This window comes from Vulpes lagopus, chromosome 13 (genome assembly GCF_018345385.1).
Source record: "Vulpes lagopus strain Blue_001 chromosome 13, ASM1834538v1, whole genome shotgun sequence".
NCBI classification, from domain to species: domain Eukaryota; kingdom Metazoa; phylum Chordata; class Mammalia; order Carnivora; family Canidae; genus Vulpes; species Vulpes lagopus.
Genome location: NC_054836.1, coordinates 44,709,997 through 44,729,772, shown reverse-complemented (window position 1 = coordinate 44,729,772; position 19,776 = coordinate 44,709,997). Strand labels below are relative to the sequence as shown.

Here is a 19,776-nt window from a genome sequence, read left to right as displayed (position 1 = left end):
CAATATCAAAACAAGAGATTAAATGGAGCAACGAGTCCTCCAGTTCAGTCTGTGTGCTGGTTTCTTAAACACAGCTGGCATTGTTGTCCAACTGTGAAGGGGCCAGAGACCACCCCAACAACATGAGGGTACTTCTAGAAAGACAGGCCAAGTACGACCGTATGCAGGACAAACAGGATAATTTTATTCTTATTTTTCCTTAAAATAAAGATACAGAAGTTTTACAATTCACTATGATTAGACGTGATTTATCATTTAACATTTTTTTTAAAAACAAATGACAACAGAAACAAAGAACTAGTACAAATTATAAAACTACTGGAGCAAAGAGAAACTATCTTTCTGATCAAAACGTGTGCCACAGCTAAACCTCCTCAGAAAACTTTCTAAGACTTCTTAGCTAAACTTTCTTGGGGAGGGTTATGGGAAGCCTTTAATCTCAAATGTTTAAACTATTTTTGTGATCACTAAATGCCTTCACTAACTTGTTAATCAAATGCTTCCTAAATTTAGGAACCAATGACCAAACGGCTTGAAACACATTAAGTCTTGATCCCATTTTCCCAGCTATAAATTAACATTTCAAGAAAACAAAATATTTTCTAAGCACAGAAGCTTCCTAAAAAAACTTCAATTACCTTTTCTGGCTCAGTACCTGACTGAAATGTTCAAATGTTCATATTGCACACAAAAAAATTTGAGCAGCATACTATGTGTGAGATGCTGATGAAAAATAAGACTGGAAAAAAAAAAAAAACAAAACCCTAAATTGTGTCCCACTTACATGATTTAAATATATAGTTTCTATATCTTTAATTAATATGAGTAAAAAGGTAAACTTTAGAACAGCACAGAAATACAAATCATTAGAGTTTTACAAAATATACTCAACCCCTCTACGTGCACAATCGTTTAATTCTGGAGTTATCACACAAGGGAGGAGCTCCTCCCTTGAGCTAATTTCTTCCCCTTCGTATGAAAGCAGGAAGTCATGTGTACAAAGTCATTTATACGAAAAGAATAAAGATCCACATTCCTTTCCTTTGTCCTTGACAAATATTTATGGAATGTTGGAAATTATAACAAAACAATTCCAATGTCATGAATTCTAAAGACCTGGAATGAAAAACTCCTAGTGGCATACTGAGTTACATGGAACGACAATCATCTAGAAGCTGGGGCCGTGTTCCCCGTCAGCCTTAGAGGCTACCTCTGATCAGGGTGGAAAGGCCACAAATGCTGTACCACCTCTGGTCAAAGAATCAGAGCTTGCAAATGCTGATGCCATTTCAAGAGTCCTAGCCAACTCCATTGTAAAACAATGGCAATATTCAGCAGCTACTGTCCTAACAGGCTACTTGCCCAAACTACTGACACATAAATGTTTATGCTGTTCAAGATCTGTCCACTGCCCCTCACAAAGCTGAGTGCTCCCCAGCTCATTACCAGGCCCAGAGGGGAGAAAAAAAAACCCCACTGGCTGTAACTTCCACAAAACAAAGTAAGAACAAAACCTGCCAGGGAGATGTTATAGCTTCATTTTATAACTTGTAACTAGCAGATTAAAAATTCTACCTTCTTTGTAAAAGAGCTCTTGTAGCCATTAGCACATTAAATACTGCTTTCAAGATACCTTCATTCAGATTTGAAGTACCTTGTTCCTCAGCCTTGCAACTTCTAACTTGTCTCCCTTGCAAATTTGCTTTCTCCTTGCCTTTCTAAAGTAAATTTTTCTTAAGGAAAGAAAAGCCAATGCTTAATACAGAACTCAGAAAGCAAGATAAGATTGAGGAAATTGCATCATATGCTCTGGTTTGCTGCCCCAGGGTATTTCTGCTGCTTCTTTAAGCAAAAAGTAGATGACGATTGTTCTAGAGCTTGGGCACTAGTAAATCACTGGTGGATCTGGGGATAGGCTATTCATCCTGGCTACAAGAGTCAAATCCATATGCAAGATAACTCTAAGCCTCTCTCTGACATGCAACTTTTTCTATTCACTTAGCCCAGAGGTGGTTGGTAGCCTTAACTCTTTTCCTTCCCCCATGTAAACTGTCATTACAATGCCTTAGTAGGAACTAAATAATGCCAGGGACTTCTTCCCAGCACTACCTTTAAGTTACCTAGATAGCAGTGAGGTCACTGCCAAGCTACAGATGCAGTCCATGTGCTTGGCACACTCTGGAAAAGCCTGGCTGATGCTGCCCCCTCAGGCCTACTTACAAGTACTCAGTTCTTAGACATAAAAGCACCAGAGCAAGCATGGCTAAACAATGCATCCTCTTTGAGTGGCATGTCCAAAGATGGCCTAATAACGTTGGTTCCTATTGCTCAGAGAACCAAGGAGGCTACAGCCTCTGGGGCTGGCCACTCAGCTGACACCTGGAATCCAAGAGACAAGCATGTAGGCTCACGAGACAAGGGGCCAGACTTCCTGCCATCAGGGAGAAATTGTTAAATAGATAGAAACCGACTGCTGGCTGCCCCAGGGCCCCTGCCAACAACATACTAGCTTATGCTCCCTGAAAACTCCAACACCCCCAAAAAACTGAAGGAAATATCGTTACAGTCTTTTGACTACTTCTTGGACAAAAGTTCTATCTTTTGAGATATTCACTTTGTGCTGAAAGCCAGTAAAATGACCACCTTAAGAGTTGAACTCTTAACTAGAAACCTTAGTGAGAAAGCTTGTGTAAAAGTGTATATTAAAGTGGGGGAACAAGTGATCCTAAAGCAAAGCTTCACTCTTTTTATTTCAGTGGGATATCAAAGTGTGGATTGGTCTGCGTCTGCACAGTGAGATGGGAGTTTACCCTAAACCACACACCATACAGAATGAAGGATGGACCAGCAATGTGCTGGCTAACCGGTCACAGTGCTCTCACATTGTGAACGTCAGGCAGATGTGAAGTAACAACCGCACGCTAATGCACTATGACACTCCGACTAATGATGTGGCCTCATGAAACAAGATGTTAGAATGAATTCTTTATAGTTTCAGTGCAACACTGATTGAAGTACCTTTTAAGGTTTTGTTTGGTATTACTTTTTTCTCCTCAAATAATATTTCCTGAGAAGGCTAAGTTTCCCAGCACAAGTGGAATTAATAGAGTTCTCATAATAAGCCCTTGCATCGATCATCACTGAATTTTTGAATTACTGTGCTCAAATGGAAGTACACTTTCAGATTTGCGGACTTGTGTTAAAACACAAATTGGAAAATTTAGAGATATTTAGTTATGTCCCTATGTTCATTTCACATGCCCTAGAAAAATTTACTTCTTACATAAACATTTCTTAATTTTTTAAAAAGATTTTTTACTTTATTTTATTTTTTTAAAGTAGGCTCCATGCCCAATGTGGGGCTTGAACTCATGACCCTGAGATCAAGAGTCGCATGCTCTACCAACTGAGCCAGCCAGGCGCCTCACTTTTAAGGGAGAAATCAAATATAATCAAGTGTCCTCCTTAATTAGATCCCTCATTTTCTTAATATGCTATCATATGTAGATCATACTTACAAGGTATTTATTTTCCAAGTGTCCTTTTTTACTGAAAAAGCAGTCTGTGCCCTGTAAGTACTCCCTGAGAACACCCATCCAAAGTCCCCTTGAAAAGCAAATGAGAGCTGTGCACAGCAGATACATGAGGTCCAGTTGTGTACAAATCCTCAGTAGATAGCACACACATGCATGTGTCTAAAGTGAAACCAGAGGTCCTTTGTGAAACAGGACTGATGTCATGGCTGTGTTTTTCTCCTCTTGCTTTTCTAAATGTGAGCAAAGATGAGATTTCTACTTAATAGTTACAGATCATCTTGTTTTTCTCTTATACATACTTTCATAAGGGGGTAGGGACTGATTACAAGAGGATTTTCCATCAGGGAAGTGCGAAGGCCAAATGCCTTGAAACGCCATATGAAGAGTAACACTAAGCAAAAAACCTGTACGTCTGTAAACACCCAGTGAAAACGGTTCAAAAGAAGAAACAGAAGGCACAAAGTGCGGGTTTAAAAACTCTTATAAAAGGCTGCAACATAACTGGAGTTGACAGACTACACTGAGCTCTTCCGAAGTCTCGCCCTAAGTACACGCTCGCATGTAACTGCTGGAACACCACTGTAACCAGCACCATGCTATTTCTCTGCACACTGACTTGCACAGTTGGGAAGCGGAGGAAAGCACAGTGAAACTCTCTGATGCCTCAGAGCAAGTGTTTACTGGGGAAGAATAAATTAAGAACATAAAACACTCCATCCCCAGAACTACTGCCTCTGGCTTTCATGTTTCTGGGAGGAAGTGACTCGATAAATGTGTCTTGTAGGTAGAAAGCCAACAAACCAAAAAATCATTATATAATTCAACAAAGTAATAACAAAGGGCTGGACTGTATGACCCCTTTATAAGCACATTTTAGGGCCAACTTGAGAGAAATTCAAATAGTAATATAACTTAATTTTAGCACATATAAATTACAGTGGCCATCTGGATATTCAAACAGGAAAAGAGAACAAAATTTACATAAGTAAAACCTTTTCTGAAGTAAACAAGTGTATAATACCAGAACTGAAAATTCATGAGAAGTTTCATTATGTGTTTTAATCAGGCTCAGACTGAAAAAAAAGTAGTCAATTTAAACCCCAACCTGGAGAGCCATCCCTGCTACGGCTGCAATTTCATCTTTCCAGCATCGTGCGACATTCATTTAGACAAAGGGCAACTGTCCATGTAAACAGTTTGACGTGCTGGTCCCCTGTTGTGGACCTGTGGTCGATGAAGAGGAACAGTCTGGGAGCAGCAGACAGACAGGAAACACTTAAACCTAAGGAAGCGACAGCAGTCTCTGGACACTCAAGGCTTCCCATCAGGTGGCTCAGTGAGACTCTGGGGGCCAGGACTGGTGAAAGTAGAAAGCCATGAAGACATAGCTGTCTTTGCACTGGAAAAAGCTCCTCCAACTGACTGGCCTGGATGGAGAGGAGGGGAAAAACAAAAGGAAAAATGTCTTCACTTTTGTTAATAGACAGTGAAAGACCCATGCTAATTAATAAATGTTAATTTACTGTAACATCAATATGTTAATATTAAAATACCATTTAAATTTTAGTTCCAAAACAGTTCCATTCTATGGGTCTTGTCTAGTAGGAAACTGGGTAACTTCTGGGAAAAGCACCTTTTCTCCTAAGCCTTCTGAAGGTGGTCAGCCAACTCTTCTCTTAATATACATACGCTATGCCAGTGACTCTCAGCACTGGCTGCGCATCAGAATCATTTGGGAGAGCTTAGAAAGATTTACGTGGTCTTTCTAGTTTAAACCCAAGTTGATAATTGATAACCACCTACACAGGGACAGTGGTTAGGCTACTTTCAGGAACTGTGCTTTTGTTAGCTGAAATGATACTGCAATAAATGAAGATGCTAACTGCTGTATCTGCCTCTGGTCAGTTTTGTTTTAAAAAACCTTATCTCCAAAGTTGATGCTCAAGTGAAATTATTTAAGTTGAATCATATACTCCCACTATTCTCAGAAAGAAGAGTGTGGAAGAGAACTGGCTTTAGAATTTAAATAGCAGAGCATCACTAAAAATGAAGTCATGATTGACATCATATACCTATAATGAAGTAGAATTTTTCTATTAAAAATAAGAAGTCAAAATAAGTTAAATGCATAATAGTGTATGGAAATAAAGGCTTACATATTAAATCCCACCCCCTATAATCAAATGAACCCACTGATGGTGGACAGAAAAGAAAGAATGAGACATTTTTTTAGAATGGATATGGAACAAACTTCAAAGTATTTTAACGGAAGAAAGCTAGGTGCAGAAGAAATGTATGCAACAGCATGACACCTGGCTTGGTTCTCACAGTAATACTGGCCTCATTAAAAGAACTGAGGAGGGTTATACCTCATTCACTATTTTCTGAAAGAATAAGTATAAAATTGGTATTATTCCTTAAACATCTGATAAAATTAATAAGTGAAGCTATATTGGCTTGGATTAAATTAAAAACCTGTGGCATGATTTTTAATCCAATTTATTTAATAAGTATAGGGCTATTAAATTTCCAATTACTTATTACATCAGTTTTGGCAACTTGAGTCTTTCAGAGAATTTGCATAGTTCATCTAAATTGTCAAAAAAATGGCATAAAGTTATTCACAATATTCCCTATAATCCTTTTAATTTTTGTAAGACCGACGTCCCCTCTTCTATTCCTGATACTGGTAATTTGTACCTTTTCTCTTCTTACTAGTCTATAAAGATTTTATCGATATTGTTGATCTTTATAAAAAAATGACCTGTTGGTTTCACTGATTTCCTTTATTGTATGATAATACCTTAGAAGACAGCACTCCTAATACCTACTTTATTTTTCCCAGCTCTACTACTTATAAAAAACGGCAGGCAGCTCAGGAAATGGGGGAAAAACTCCAACGAAACTTGCCTCCTTACAACAGTGAACACATCAGAAAATTGGTCTCTCTCCATCGGGTGTGGCAAAATTTGCTGAACTCTGATATTATCCGATGTCATAAGAATTTTCAGGAATAAGGTGAAAAACACACAGCCTTTGTATTCAACTATCTTGCATTATTATATGATATGATACACAGATCTCTGCAACTTTATGATTCTAACAATATCAAGTACAGAGAAGAGATGTGTTATGATTCTAATCTGTTTCTGGGGAAAGGCAGGTCTTACCAACAGCTTTTCCTGTCTGGACAACATTTCGGCTGGTTGTGACCATGACGTTTCCAATTTTTTTGCCACGTTCACTGTTTTGAACAGAACTGATAAAAGCAAAGAAGTTTTAAGGACATTACAAAAATTCACACATACCACACCCTATAACCATCCCCAAGATAGAATTATTGAGAAAAGAAGCTAAATTATTTGTCATGCATCAGTTAGTTAAGTAACCTTTTAAGCATGTAAACTTTCAGAAAATACTAAAATAGCATGCAGACAAACCAAAAAAAGGCCATAAGGATGCATGGTTAATTCTCCCTACAGTTATGATTTGCTAAAGTTACTCCACCAGAATAAAAATGGCAAATTCTGTTATTAGTTCACACCATTCTCTATGAAACAGCAGTGTTTTCACTCTGAAACATACACACTGCTGAGCTGGAGAATGTTATGCACATATTTGGTTACTATTTGAAGCACAAGTCTATCAAGTGGAGAAAAACAATTCCTAATTAGCAATGAAACACATGGCATAAACTCAGACATAAAAATTTTCCTAGTTTTTTCTCTAAATACTCACTGTGAGAATCTTAACTTCATGTCTGACACTGAGTACTGGCCTTGAAAAGGATGACTGTAAAACAAAGTTTGAGACTATTAGACTATGAGTATTTTCTTAATAGAGTTGCAAAAGAACATGGTCCCAAGGAAGTATAAGTTAACCTTGCAGGGGTGACCCAGCTGGGTGGTGGTGTTCTGCACATGATAGCAGGAAACCTGTTTTCAGCATAGCTCTCTACTTAGCTCCAATCTTGGGAGCCTTTTTGAGCTTATTTCCTCCTGGTAAAAATAGGGATTTTTTTTTTCTTGGAGTCGGGGGTGAGAAAGGTTTCTGAATGCTACACTAATGTTCTTATTTATTTGGTCTGGGGTTGGGCTTAAGCATCAACATTTTTAAAAAGCTCCCCAGAAGAGTCAGGGTTAGTAACTGACTTTAGGTCATGGCCATGGACTATACCTTGATTCTGTCTTACAGATGTGTGCTATTGGTCACTGAAGATTTGCATATATCAGTAAAATCTGTACTTTCTATATGAAAAGCAACTCAAAATGCAGATCTTGAAAATGAACAAAAGGGAAGAAGCCATGTGCATACATATATATATACATATATATATATGAAATCAGGCAACTTGACCAAAGTTATACTATAAAAGGAGTCAATAAATATCCACATTATTTCATACTGAGAGGTCTCTCTCAATGTCTAACAAAAAAAAAAAAAGTGACTCTAATGAAATGATAGCTACTTATAAAAACATCAAAATGATATTTATAGCTTTCCAAAAGACAACAAATTTCCTTATTGGCCATAGTAAGCATATGTAATTACTTTTTCTGGATTCTGAATGATAGGTTGAAAGGATTCAGAGTACTTAATCATTCTTCATATTCCTAGAAAGGCCATGTTTAAAGGATGAAAAATATCTGATGTTTACTAAAGGAAGTTAGAGGACTTCCTTCTTTCCTCTTTAGGAGTTGGAGAAAGGGTTTCATAGATCTCAAATCTTATAATTAGTTTGGAATATGTCTAAGTTATATCCTCTGGATAACAACTGAAGACTATTATTTCTTGTTTTTAATTTGGTGAAAATAATGAAAAACTGTTATATCTGCATAATTTCACTACCTATATATTTCAGGTCTTTCTTGAGCTTTCTCTTCAGTCTAAGTAACTTTGACTTATTTATACATTTTTAGAAGTACTGTTTTACAATCCTTTAAAACCCATTCCAGCTAAGTCTCTCATGGACCTACATCAACATTTGGAGAGCTGGTTCAAGTTAAAGGCACCACAGCAAATGCGGAGACTGGATGAAGATCTGAGCAGGTTATCAGTACAGAGCACCGGGGGAAGAGACCGGATGGCCCCGCAGGCCACACTGCAGATGGTAGAGGTGGACCCTAGCCCCACCACCACCGCCCCACCCCCGTCACAGTGAGGGCCACCAGGCAAACAAACTCACATCTGTTTTCCTTCATCACTCTTTAAAACACAGACCTTGTGGTTAGTGACGGAGAATACTTTGAACTCTTAGGTCTCTCATTTAATACTATTAAGATGTTTTTGCCTTTTAATTCTCTATGTTTTTACCACATTCAAATGCCAATAGAGGTTGCTGCTATAGCCCAGTGTGATGATTAAACTCACCAAAATTGTTGCCGAACCTAGTCATTTTTCTTGATAGATGATATAAAGTTTAACAGATATGTTCTTTAAAACCCTGCTACATTTCATCCTTGCAGATGCCTCCCCAAGTTACTATGACATAAATATCTGGATTTTGTGTGTGTGTGTGTGTGGGGGGGAGAATATTCTTTATAGTACCACTTAAATCACATCCTCAGTCTAACTAACTTAACTCCAGCTCCCAAAAAATACAGTAGTCAGCACGAAGTTGGTTTCTGTCCGACTCTCACCAAGAAGTTTAAAATACAAATGAAAACATTCAGTGTAGACTTGTATTAAAAAAAAAATCACTTTAATAATTTAATTTAGAAGATAAGTTCCTAGGATGTACAGTAGTTCCCCCTTATCTTTGGAGGACACATTCTGAGACTTCCAACGGGTGCCTGAAACTGCAGATAGTATACCGAATCCTATGTAAACTGTCTCCTACAACATACATACCTACAATACAGTTTTTTTTTTCTTTCTACAATACAGTTTAATTTTTAAATTAGGCACAGCAAGAGATTAATGATAAAATAGAATATACTGTAATAAAAGTTATGTGAATGTAGTCTTTCTCTTTTTCTCTCTCTGAAAATATCTTATTGCCCTGTACTTACCCTTCCTCCTCTTTTTTTTTTTTTTTAAAGATTTTATTTATTTATTCATGAGAAACACAGAGAGAAAGGCAGAGACATAGGCAGAGAAAGAAGCAGGCTCCCTGCAAGGAGCCTGATGTGGGACTCGATCCCGGACCCTGGGATCAGGTCCTAAGCCAAAGGCAGATGCTCAACCACTGAGCCACCCATGTGTCCCTACCCTTCCTCTTCATATGATGATGTGGGATGATAAAATACCCAGTGATGAGATGAAGGGAGGTGAAGGATGTTAAGAATTGTGATGTACCATTAGGTTGCTACTGACCTTCTGAGGACATGTCACAAAAAGGATCATTTGCTTCAGGATTGCAGGTGACCCTGAGTAACTGAAACTGCAGATAAGGGGGGAACTACATACACACTCCACCAATGGAGAGATCACCTTAGTTTCTACTCTGTTCCATTCAAACAAAGATAGCATGCTTCACAAAAGTGGCACTCCACACATTTAAATGTCTTTTATGCCTATATGGATAAAGTCTGTCAACATTCAGTATTGTGACAGGTATTAAATTTTGTTGGGATTTTAGAATCTAAGTTGGAAACTTGGGTTTGACCACATACCTAGGAGTTCAAATATCGCCTTTAGTTTTTTTACACTTCATATTTTAAAATAACCTCAGAGTCTCCACCAGTGGTATTCCTTCAAAGTTTCTATCTTGTCTGACCATTCTGCTAACGTACAGATCCAGGGAAAGGGAGACAACTATCATGCACTGAACATTGCCATGTGCCAGACTTCCTCTTCTGAATTATGCCAAGAGCTGGGAGAAATGTTAATCCTTCCAAAAATGTCTTGAGCTTTTTGTGTAAGAAGTAAGAATAGGGAAGCAGTTTTCAGCTGCTCCTCTGTATCTGGGATTTTTCAATCTATTTAAGGAGATTTTTGGAGATGTTCACATTGTCATCAAAGTTAAGATATGATCTTCTTTATACTGAGGCAGTAAATCGACCACGTTATGTACTATCAATCCTTAGAGGATGTGCTTACTTCGGATTTATTTCCGCAAGTGCCGGATGCTTGTTGCTGTTCCACACCCTGTAGTTGTGAGTGTTCTTCCAGGCTGTAACAAAGGTTGTCCCATAGTCCGATAATATCTTTTCATTATCTGTCAAGTAAATATTTGAAAGTTGAGCTGGACTGTAGCCAGTCAGGGATGTGAAGCTTCATCACCAAAACGGGTAAAGGAATGGCTTTATCCCCCCACCCCATGCTTTTTGGGGGAGATAGCCTACCAGATATCAGGAAACTTGGGTCTAGTTCCAGAAATCCTGTTAAGAAGCTATGTGGCCTTTGGCAAGTCACTTAATCACTCAAAACTTCATTTTCCTAACCAGAAAATAAGAGGGTTGAGCCAGATATATTCTAAGGTTCCTTACAATTCCAAAATATTTCCACTTCTCCTTACCAAGTTTAGGAGGCATAGTATTATCTACTAAGCAAAAACTGTAGACTGGACAGTGAGTAAAGATACTGATGTATATGTATGGAGTAGGCAATTAGAGTGTCTTACTATCTTTTCACAAATGTTATTTTTCTATGAAAAAAATTAGAATGAATACACGAATTGGTTATTTTAGTCACTGTTTTTTTCTTCTTTGGACTTTATCTCACTATTTGGTGAAATTCACTGTGTAATTTCCATACATTTCACTGTCAAAATACTTAAATAACAAGGGAATTTTCTTTTTTTGGGGGGGGGGATTTCTTATTTATATAGTTATTTATTTGTTTGTTTGTTTGTTTATTTTTAAATTTACTTATTCATAGAGATGCAGAGAGACAGAGGCAGAGACACAGGCAGAGGGAGAAGCAGGCTCCATGCAGAGAGCCCGACGTGGGACTCTATCCCAGGTCTCCAGGATCACGCCCCGGGCTGCAGGCGGCGCTAAACCGCTGTGCCACCGGGCTGCCCGGGGAAATTTTATATTTAATGTTAACTCTTCAGCTTTTTCATGATCATGGGGAAGTTTTAATGCAGAGTATTTCTTCTGCTTAGAAGAATAGAAAAGGTCTGGAGAATAAGTTCAAATGGCTTTTGCTTCATATACTGATTGTAAGTTTCTTGCTTTGAAGGTGAAAAGTGACTTTTGTTGCTGGGAAGGAAAGAGGATACACCTGGCTCGAAATGCAACATAAGCTATTTCTTTTAGGAATGGATTTCTCAAATAGCTCCCTAGGTTGAATCTCCTTTTAACAGCAGCATAGGCCTGAGCCAGATTATTTGAGTTTGAATCACAGCTCAGTCTCGACCAGAGGGATGAGAAAGCTACTTAACCTTTCTGTGCTCAGTGCCTCTCCTATAAAACGAAGAGAACACGGTCTTACCTCCAGAATTGTTGTGAGGATGAAATGAGTTAGTAGAAGTAAAGTGCTCAAAACAAAACAGGTCCTTTCACATATGAAATGTTCCCCCCCCACCTCCCAAAAGGCTAGTTACTATTATTATTCAGGACTCACAACTACCCGGCAGATAGGTTTAAAAAGTAAATTACTCATGAAGCTAATATGATTGGTAGAAATTGGGATTTTCTTACTAGATTATTGAATGATTCTGAACTAGAGCATTTAAATCTTGGTGTCTCAGCTACTACAACTGTAGAAGAGGCAAATATTTAAAAATATCCCATTAACAAATAAGGATTTGCTCCAGAGCTTTTCTTTACAAATGAAGGACACACTCAGAAGCCTGGATTTCAAACGCCACACCTATCTTCACAAAGAACTAACCTGGGAGGTGACAGTGCTGGGGATGATTCAAACATCTACTGACAGGACAATGTGAATGTACATAATGCAACTGTGGAACTATGTATTTATAAATGGCTACTATGAGAAATTTTAGGTTATGTGTATTTCACCGCATTTTTAATAACTTCTCCCACACAGTGGTAGAGATAATTGAAAAAAAAAGGAAAAAATAAAAGTTCAGCACTCTTAACAACAACAAAATCTGAGTATTTGCTACATGTCCATGATGGTAGGCAGCCACATGCAAAAGCTCACTACAGACCTTCATTTTCTCTTTTTGTAGATTTCCTTCTCTACGGGGAACAAAATAGTTTTAATAGAAGAGTAAGTCTATCTTTACCTGCTCTATTTTAACCACTGAATGGGAATAACATTTCTTTGAATGGGCAATTTGAAGGTTTAATCACTTGGAATGTGATTCCCAGTGATTTCTATCTTTCATGATTCTCTTTTACACATCTCAAAAACATGTAAGCAGTTTTTATAAATACCCCCCAGATACTGACATATCCTCCTCCCACATGGTGAAACACTAAGCAGCCATGTAAAAGTGCCAAGGACCTGCATTTACTGTCTCAGTATGTTTGTTTCTATTATAAAGAAAAATGAAGTTTCAAAAAACATTTGGAACAGCAACCATTTTTGTAAAAGGATCACCACAAATAATACAAAACTAAAATAAAAAAAAATATACAGAAAAAGGTTTGGAAGGATATAAAGTACTCAAAATGCTAAGAGCAGTTATCTCTGTATGAGGAAGTAACAGATTATTTTATAATGAAAATATTTCTTATGCAATTCAAAACCTCATAAAGATTACAAAAGGAGTAAGTGGCTGTGTGCTCTTTACCTAACTGCAGTGTGGCAGCCAGCAACGCGTGGATGTAGACAGCAAACTGGGCTCGGATCCATTCATCGCCTCCCTCCCAGCCTGTGCCATCTAGGAAGACATCATCCCGGTTCTCAGTCACGTGCCTCACCAGGTAATCTGCGAACCTGAGGTCTGCAGTAGTTGGGTTAAGCAGCTTCCTGAGTTCTGGATCATGGATCTGGATCAGAGCTTCTTCCACCTAGAGGGTATCCAGGTACAAGTCAGAGTCTGGGCATTCATGCAGACATCCATGCCACACTTTAAAAAGTAACTACTGGGAAGCTGAAGCTGAAAATAAAAAATATGAATAACAGTATTCTCAAAATGTGAGGCTAAGAAAGAGGTTTTTACACTGAAGTGTTTTCTTTCTCTATTTAAAAAAATCCTCATTTTGTTTTTAGAAAATATATGCGTAAATATTTAATTTTGAATTATAAAAGTAACTCCTGTTGATTGTAAATAATCTTGGAAAACAGAAATGTGTAGTAAAAATCACTTTTGTCACAGAACCAGAAATGAATTGTAACGGTTAGTAAGTATAATTCCTAAAAATTCTTTGAGCCCACAGATACTATGGAATATTCTTATTATGTAACATGTGATATACAAAGAGATATACATAACCTACAGGTTAGTTCTGAAGTAATACACACATACCCATGAACCCATCAACCTACTTTAGAACCAGAATGTAACCGGTAATGTTGAAGCTACTCTGTGGTCCCTCCATCTGTATCCGCTGCTTTGGAAGGTATGGACTTATTTTTCTTCCTTAAAATTGGGACCCCATATTTTTCATTTCATTATTCATTTTCCCACGAAGCATGTTTTGGTAATTTCTATTAGAATCTATAAAAACCTAAGGTGGGTGAAATTTCCTTTTTTAAAAAGTTCTTTCAATTGTAAAACTGAACACATGATTTAAATTTCTCATATGTTGATGTCAAATATTTATCTGTAGTTCCTTCTTCCTGATATCAGGAACATATTAAGCAATCCTGGCTCACCCACTTACTAGCCATTTGATCTCTCTGCTCCTTAGCTTCCACTCGTTTATGAATAGCAATAATGCCTATCTCATAGGCTGTAAGAAGAATCGGATCAGTTAATATACCTAAGGTGCACAGAATGCCGGCACAGGAATTTTTACCTTTATTAGTGTCATTCCTATGCTGTCAGAATTCCAGTTAAGAAAGAAAAACAGGGACCAGCAGTGTCAAGGACACACGCTCATACATAAGCCCACCTCCACAATAGCATCACTGAGGTGCTTCTGTTGTCGGAAAAGGATGTTAGTAGCCCCAGCAACGAATCCACGGACGGTGACATCAGAGAGAAGATGATGCTGCTGCAATGCCATATAAGGCAAACACAGATATCCCTAAGAATCACAAGAGTGAGAGATAGCATCAGAAAAGTAATAGGACAGCCACTTCTCTGTTCAAGCCTAGAGAGCTAATACTAGGAAATGAAACTTCCGGATCTCGTCTGTTGCCGGATCTCTAACTGAGTTCATCTTTGACTCACTACAGTACAATTTCAGGGGAACTTCAGGTCTTGACTGCACCGAGTCCAGTTAATCGCTCACCTTTTCCATGAGAGGTGGTCTAACATGAAAACTATCTTAACTTGATCATTTTATTCTCAGTTCAATTCAAAAGCCTCCACAGGAACTAAGGAATTGGACTTTTTTATTTGGGAAATGAAGTTTTAAGCCCACGAAAAAGTATGTTGTTTAGCAGAAAGCTGTTAGTTCTTTCAGGAAAATTTGAAAACACAAAACCACCAACATACTGTTATAAGAATAGCAAAGCACTTGCACGGCATTTGTTTTATTGCCCTGTTGTTGAAAATCATGCAAAAATATTTCAAGATATTTGCTACTAAATGTTTAAAACAAAAAACAAACAAAAACCACACTAGCAATAACTGTATATTTAATTAACTTCTATTTGGATCGTATTTGAAAATACAGCCCTGAAAATTATATTTGAATTGCCAAAGCACAGTACAAATTTCCAGAGAATAAAGATGTTAACACTTCAATGATGCAGTGAAGGAGGATATGGCACTTCTTTTGGGAGATTCTAATCAAGACAGATTTCCAAGTGGCATAACTTGTGTATGAAGCCAAGAAGGCACACTTGTTTTCAATCTCAAGTCCTGTGACTTGAGTTTCTTTCTTCTTCTTCTTCTTCTTTTTTTTTTTTTTTTACTTTTCATCACTTAAAAAAACCCCACTGAAATAGATAGCATCCTCTGGATGATATGTTATATTACCGCATGAGAGTGTAGGAGACATCTATTTTGCTACTTCATGTTCTTTACCACATCCCAGAATATGTGTTGTGCCTAACAGGTGGTTAAGTACTTAATATGGGAGAGAAGACTTCTAAAAGTTGGAATATAGGTCCAATAACCTGGTTTTATTCCTTTTCTTGACAATCTTCCTGTGTTCTATAAAATGCTAACCAATAAAGGCCGCAAAAATAAACTGTCCATGCATTAGAGATACTCAGTACGGTCCTTTTCAACCCACACCCCTCCTAGGACTAAAGGCTTTTTGAAAAGACACTCCCCCTCCAGCCCCCGCCCCTCATTCAGGATCAGTCAGATGGTTTAAAGCTCAAGGGGTCATGCTTTACTTTGTGAGCTACATACTTAAAAACAATAGACTCCCCCAGCACTCAAATATCTATTTCTAAACATAAATACTACAATATTGAATGCTCTCTATATGTTGTAAAAGTATGTTGTAAAATAATCAATAGTTCAACACTTTAGAAATATAAAAAATTACATTCCTTAAGAAACTATACACATGCTCTCTGACCAGCATTCTACTTCTTATAAATCAGTCATCTGTACAATGGAACATCCAGCAGCAATTAGGAGTGATGAAATTCACTTCCAAGGAGTATTTGATAAACAAAAAGAATAAGGGGTATTAAAGTGGGGAATAGTTTTCTACCATTTGTGTATAAAAGGAGGGAGAATATCTATACATTGTGTATGCATAAAATACCCCCAGAGGGGGATCCCTGGGTGGCGCAGCGGTTTAGCGCCTGCCTTTGGCCCAGGGCGCGATCCTGGAGACCCTGGATCGAATCCCACGTCGGGCTCCCGGTGCATGGAGCCTGCTTCTCCCTCTGCCTGTGTCTCTGCCTCTCTCTCTCTCTCTCTGTGTGACTATCATAAATAAATAAAAATTAAAAAAAAATACCCCTAGAGAAAAACAGAAGACACTGATAATGCTGGTTACTACTGGAAGAGAGAGCATCTGAGTAGCAGGGGATGGAATGAAAGGGAGACAATTTATAGATACTTTATTTATTTATTTTTTTAGATGCAACCTTTTTTTTTTTTAAGATTTATTTATTTATTTATTCAGAGAGAGCGAAAGAGAGGCAGAGACACAGCCAGAGAGAGAAGCAGGCTCCATGCAGGGAGCCCGACGTGGGACTCGATCCCAGGTTTCCAGGATCACACCCCAGGCTGCAGGCGGCGCTAAACCGCTGCACCACGGGGGCTGCCCTATAGATACTTTAGAAACATGTGAAAGTATTACATATTTACAAACTTAAAATATTTCAAAATAACCTTAAAATTGTGTCAGTTACTTTTTTAAAAAAGTATACATATATACTTAAATACATATAAGATTTTTATTTATGAGAGAGAGAGAGAGAGAGAGAGCGCGCGCGCGCGCGCATCAGTGGCAGGGAGAAGCAGGCTCCTCACTGAGCAGGGAGCCCCACATGGGGCTGGATCCCAGGACCCTGAGATCACGACCTGAGCCGAAGGCAGTCCCTCAATGGATGGAGCTACCGGGTGCCCCATGTTGTAATTTATTTTAACAATGGTCTATTTTTCTTAAATTTTAAAAAATCCTTTATTGTATGGTAGCAACAAGAGTACGGTGCACCTCCATAAACATAAACAGCCTCCACACTCAAGCCCACTTCTGGCTTTTCACTTTTCTAGAGTACTTTAATTTCCATATTTGGAGCTACAATAATATAATAGTAAAAAACAAAACAAACAAAAAAAAACCTGAAACATTCATTACTTGCAGCAGCATTCACGATAGCCAAAGTGTGAAAGCAATCCAAATGTCCACTGACAGATGGTTGGATAAACAGTGTGTGATATATACATACAACGGAATATTATTCAGCCTTGAAAAGGGCAGAAATGGTGACCTATGTTACAGTATGGATGAACCTTAAGAACATTACGTTAAGTTCAACAGGCCAGTCACAAAAAGATAAATAATGTATGTTTCAGTTTAAGATGAGGAACTATAGCACAGTGATGTGAACATAACACTACTAAATTGTATGTTTAAAAATTGTATTAGGCACCTGAGTGGCTCAGTTGGTTAAATGGCTGACTCCTGATTTTGGCTCAGGTCATGATCTCAGGGTCATGGGATCAAGCCCCACACGGGGACAGGCTCAGTGTGGGGTCTGCTTGAGATCTTCCCTCCCCCCCTTACTCCCTCTTCTGCTCCTCACCACCCTCCTCCACTCGTGTTCTTGCTCTCTCTCCCTCTCAAAAATAAGTAAAATCTTTAAAAACAAAAACCAAAATGACAAAAGTAGCTAATCTTTTAAAAAAAACTAATAGACTCAAAAATATTTTTTTTAGTGATTACCTAAAATCATTTTTCCTATCCCTTAAGTACTAAAAATAAAAATCCTTTGTATTCAATTAAGAGTTACTTCAATCGAGGTGACTTTTCAGAGTTCCATTTATGGTAAGGTCCAACTAATTTTTACCAAATAATAAATATTGCCTCATAACTAAAAAAGAGAAATGAGATTAAAGCAAGTGCAAACCTTAACTCCCAAGGCTCTAGGCCTTCTGGCCGGTCCTACTGTAATGGCTCTACTGTAATGGCTTTGCTCCAGTGTGTGGCCAATTCCAGTAGGAATTGGTAAGAAGATTTAAAATCAGGAAAGCATAAGAAAAGCCCTCAGGACTGTTTTTCACATCTGAAAATAGCTACCCCAACTTCCTCTTTAGCTCTCTTCTATTTCCCTCATTCTTCTATTTCCCTCACTCCAACATTTCTCTGGTTCTAAAGTGGTAGAGTTCAGCAGAGCACACATATCACATGGGAGAGTTTTCTAATTTTCCTCCTTCTCCTTTGGTTCCCCTAGTTCTTCCCCTTCCCCCTGTGGGCACTGGACTCGAAAGCTGCCTCCAATCCTATCTCCTCTCCCTCTGCACTCCAGTTTTTCCCTACACTTCCCAAATCAGCTCCTAGGACAGGTTTAAGTATATTTCAGCATCTGGTATCCATAGTATTGACTCAGTAAAGCTCATTTCTAAAACTGACATGAAAGGCATCATCCTCCAGTAATTTCAAGTATCAGGGAGAAAACTGGAAAGCTGGGGCATATCTTCTAGACAGAAATGTTTTATTATGTATAAGTTCATTGAGTCAAGGGACTAGTCAGCTTATTCTCTTCAAAGCTCAATATCCTACCTTCAACAATATTCTCCCAGCACCCTAGCTTCTCTCTGGCTATTTTAAAAATTACTTTAAGCTGTTTGGCTAGCCTAATTCCTTCTGAAGAAGTCCTTTATGATCTTCAAGAGAGGAAAAAAAAGCCTAAAGGCAATTCAGTTTTAAGAATATTTCATTATGTCAACTATACTTCAATAAAAAAAGAGTATTTCATACTCCAAAGTTACTGACATAAAAGAATCAGTACTTGTATTTACAATTGTGATTGAATAACAAATTAGATTTTAATCAGTGTATAATAAAACATAGAACCAAAAAGAAAAACATTTTATTTACCATAACGATGATGGTATCATACATTCAGTAGTGGCATAATGTATACAAATAGAAAATTCTGCCAAACATGGTTCATTGGCAGCCCACAAAATATATGTTTACATTGCTTTAATTCAGCAACCTCATAGACAAAAACAAAATCCCTCCCCAGTTAATTGCCCTTTTGATATCTCCACACGATAAAAATTAGAGGGTGGGTGAAACACCCAAGAAAGGGCTTCAACAAGTACAGGCAGTCCTAACACCCACATGTGAGTTCAGAAAACCTGTAACTGGTGGCTACCAACCATAACCAACAGTTGGCGTGCCCTGTGTTTTTTCCCTAAGTTTCTAAATCCCAGTTTTAAGAAACTGTGCATTAATTCAATCATAAAACAAAGTAAGATAATTTGAGAATCCCCCATCAGGCCACAAAATGAACAAAGCATTCTCTGTTAACTATACTGCAATACTGACTTGGGGCAAATACTTATTTGTAAAACTTGATAAACTGAGAAAGAATTTATCACAGAGGAAGAAATACATGTTCAGGTCAATACTACCCATCTTTCTTTTTCACATAGTTTTATTACTTCATGCATAAAGGATGGTATTTAGAGAAACCATAAAACTTTGCTCTAGTTACCAGAAAGATGTATCTGTCTTTCATGGTAGAGTGCAAGTTCATGGGTATAAGAATTTATAGCTTAGTATGGTTATCTGGCAATATGAAACACTATACATTTGGTATGTATTTTACAGTTTTCAAGGCAAAT

At 37.9% G+C, this 19,776-nt stretch overlaps 1 protein-coding gene across 6 annotated transcripts in view; it reads right to left on the bottom strand.

The window, feature by feature from the left end:
* Positions 1–19,776, bottom strand: part of AVL9 (AVL9 cell migration associated) — an 80,486-nt gene that overhangs the window by 23,548 nt on the left and 37,162 nt on the right. For 5 of the 6 annotated variants that reach the window (XR_005983475.1, XR_005983472.1, XR_005983473.1 and 2 more), the window contains exons 11-16: positions 14,456–14,590; positions 13,189–13,408; positions 10,578–10,695; positions 7,275–7,328; positions 6,707–6,795; positions 4,642–4,963 (exon numbers count right to left, since the gene is read on the bottom strand). Coding sequence is in view for 1 of the 6 variants with exons in the window: in XM_041727777.1 (XP_041583711.1) it covers positions 4,848–4,963; positions 6,707–6,795; positions 7,275–7,328; positions 10,578–10,695; positions 13,189–13,408; positions 14,456–14,590 (732 nt within the window). In the remaining 5 variants the exon portion in view is untranslated. Of the gene's footprint in view, positions 1–60; positions 4,964–6,706; positions 6,796–7,274; positions 7,329–10,577; positions 10,696–13,188; positions 13,409–14,455; positions 14,591–19,776 lie in introns of those variants that run through there. The other variant, XM_041727777.1, reaches the window with a different exon arrangement.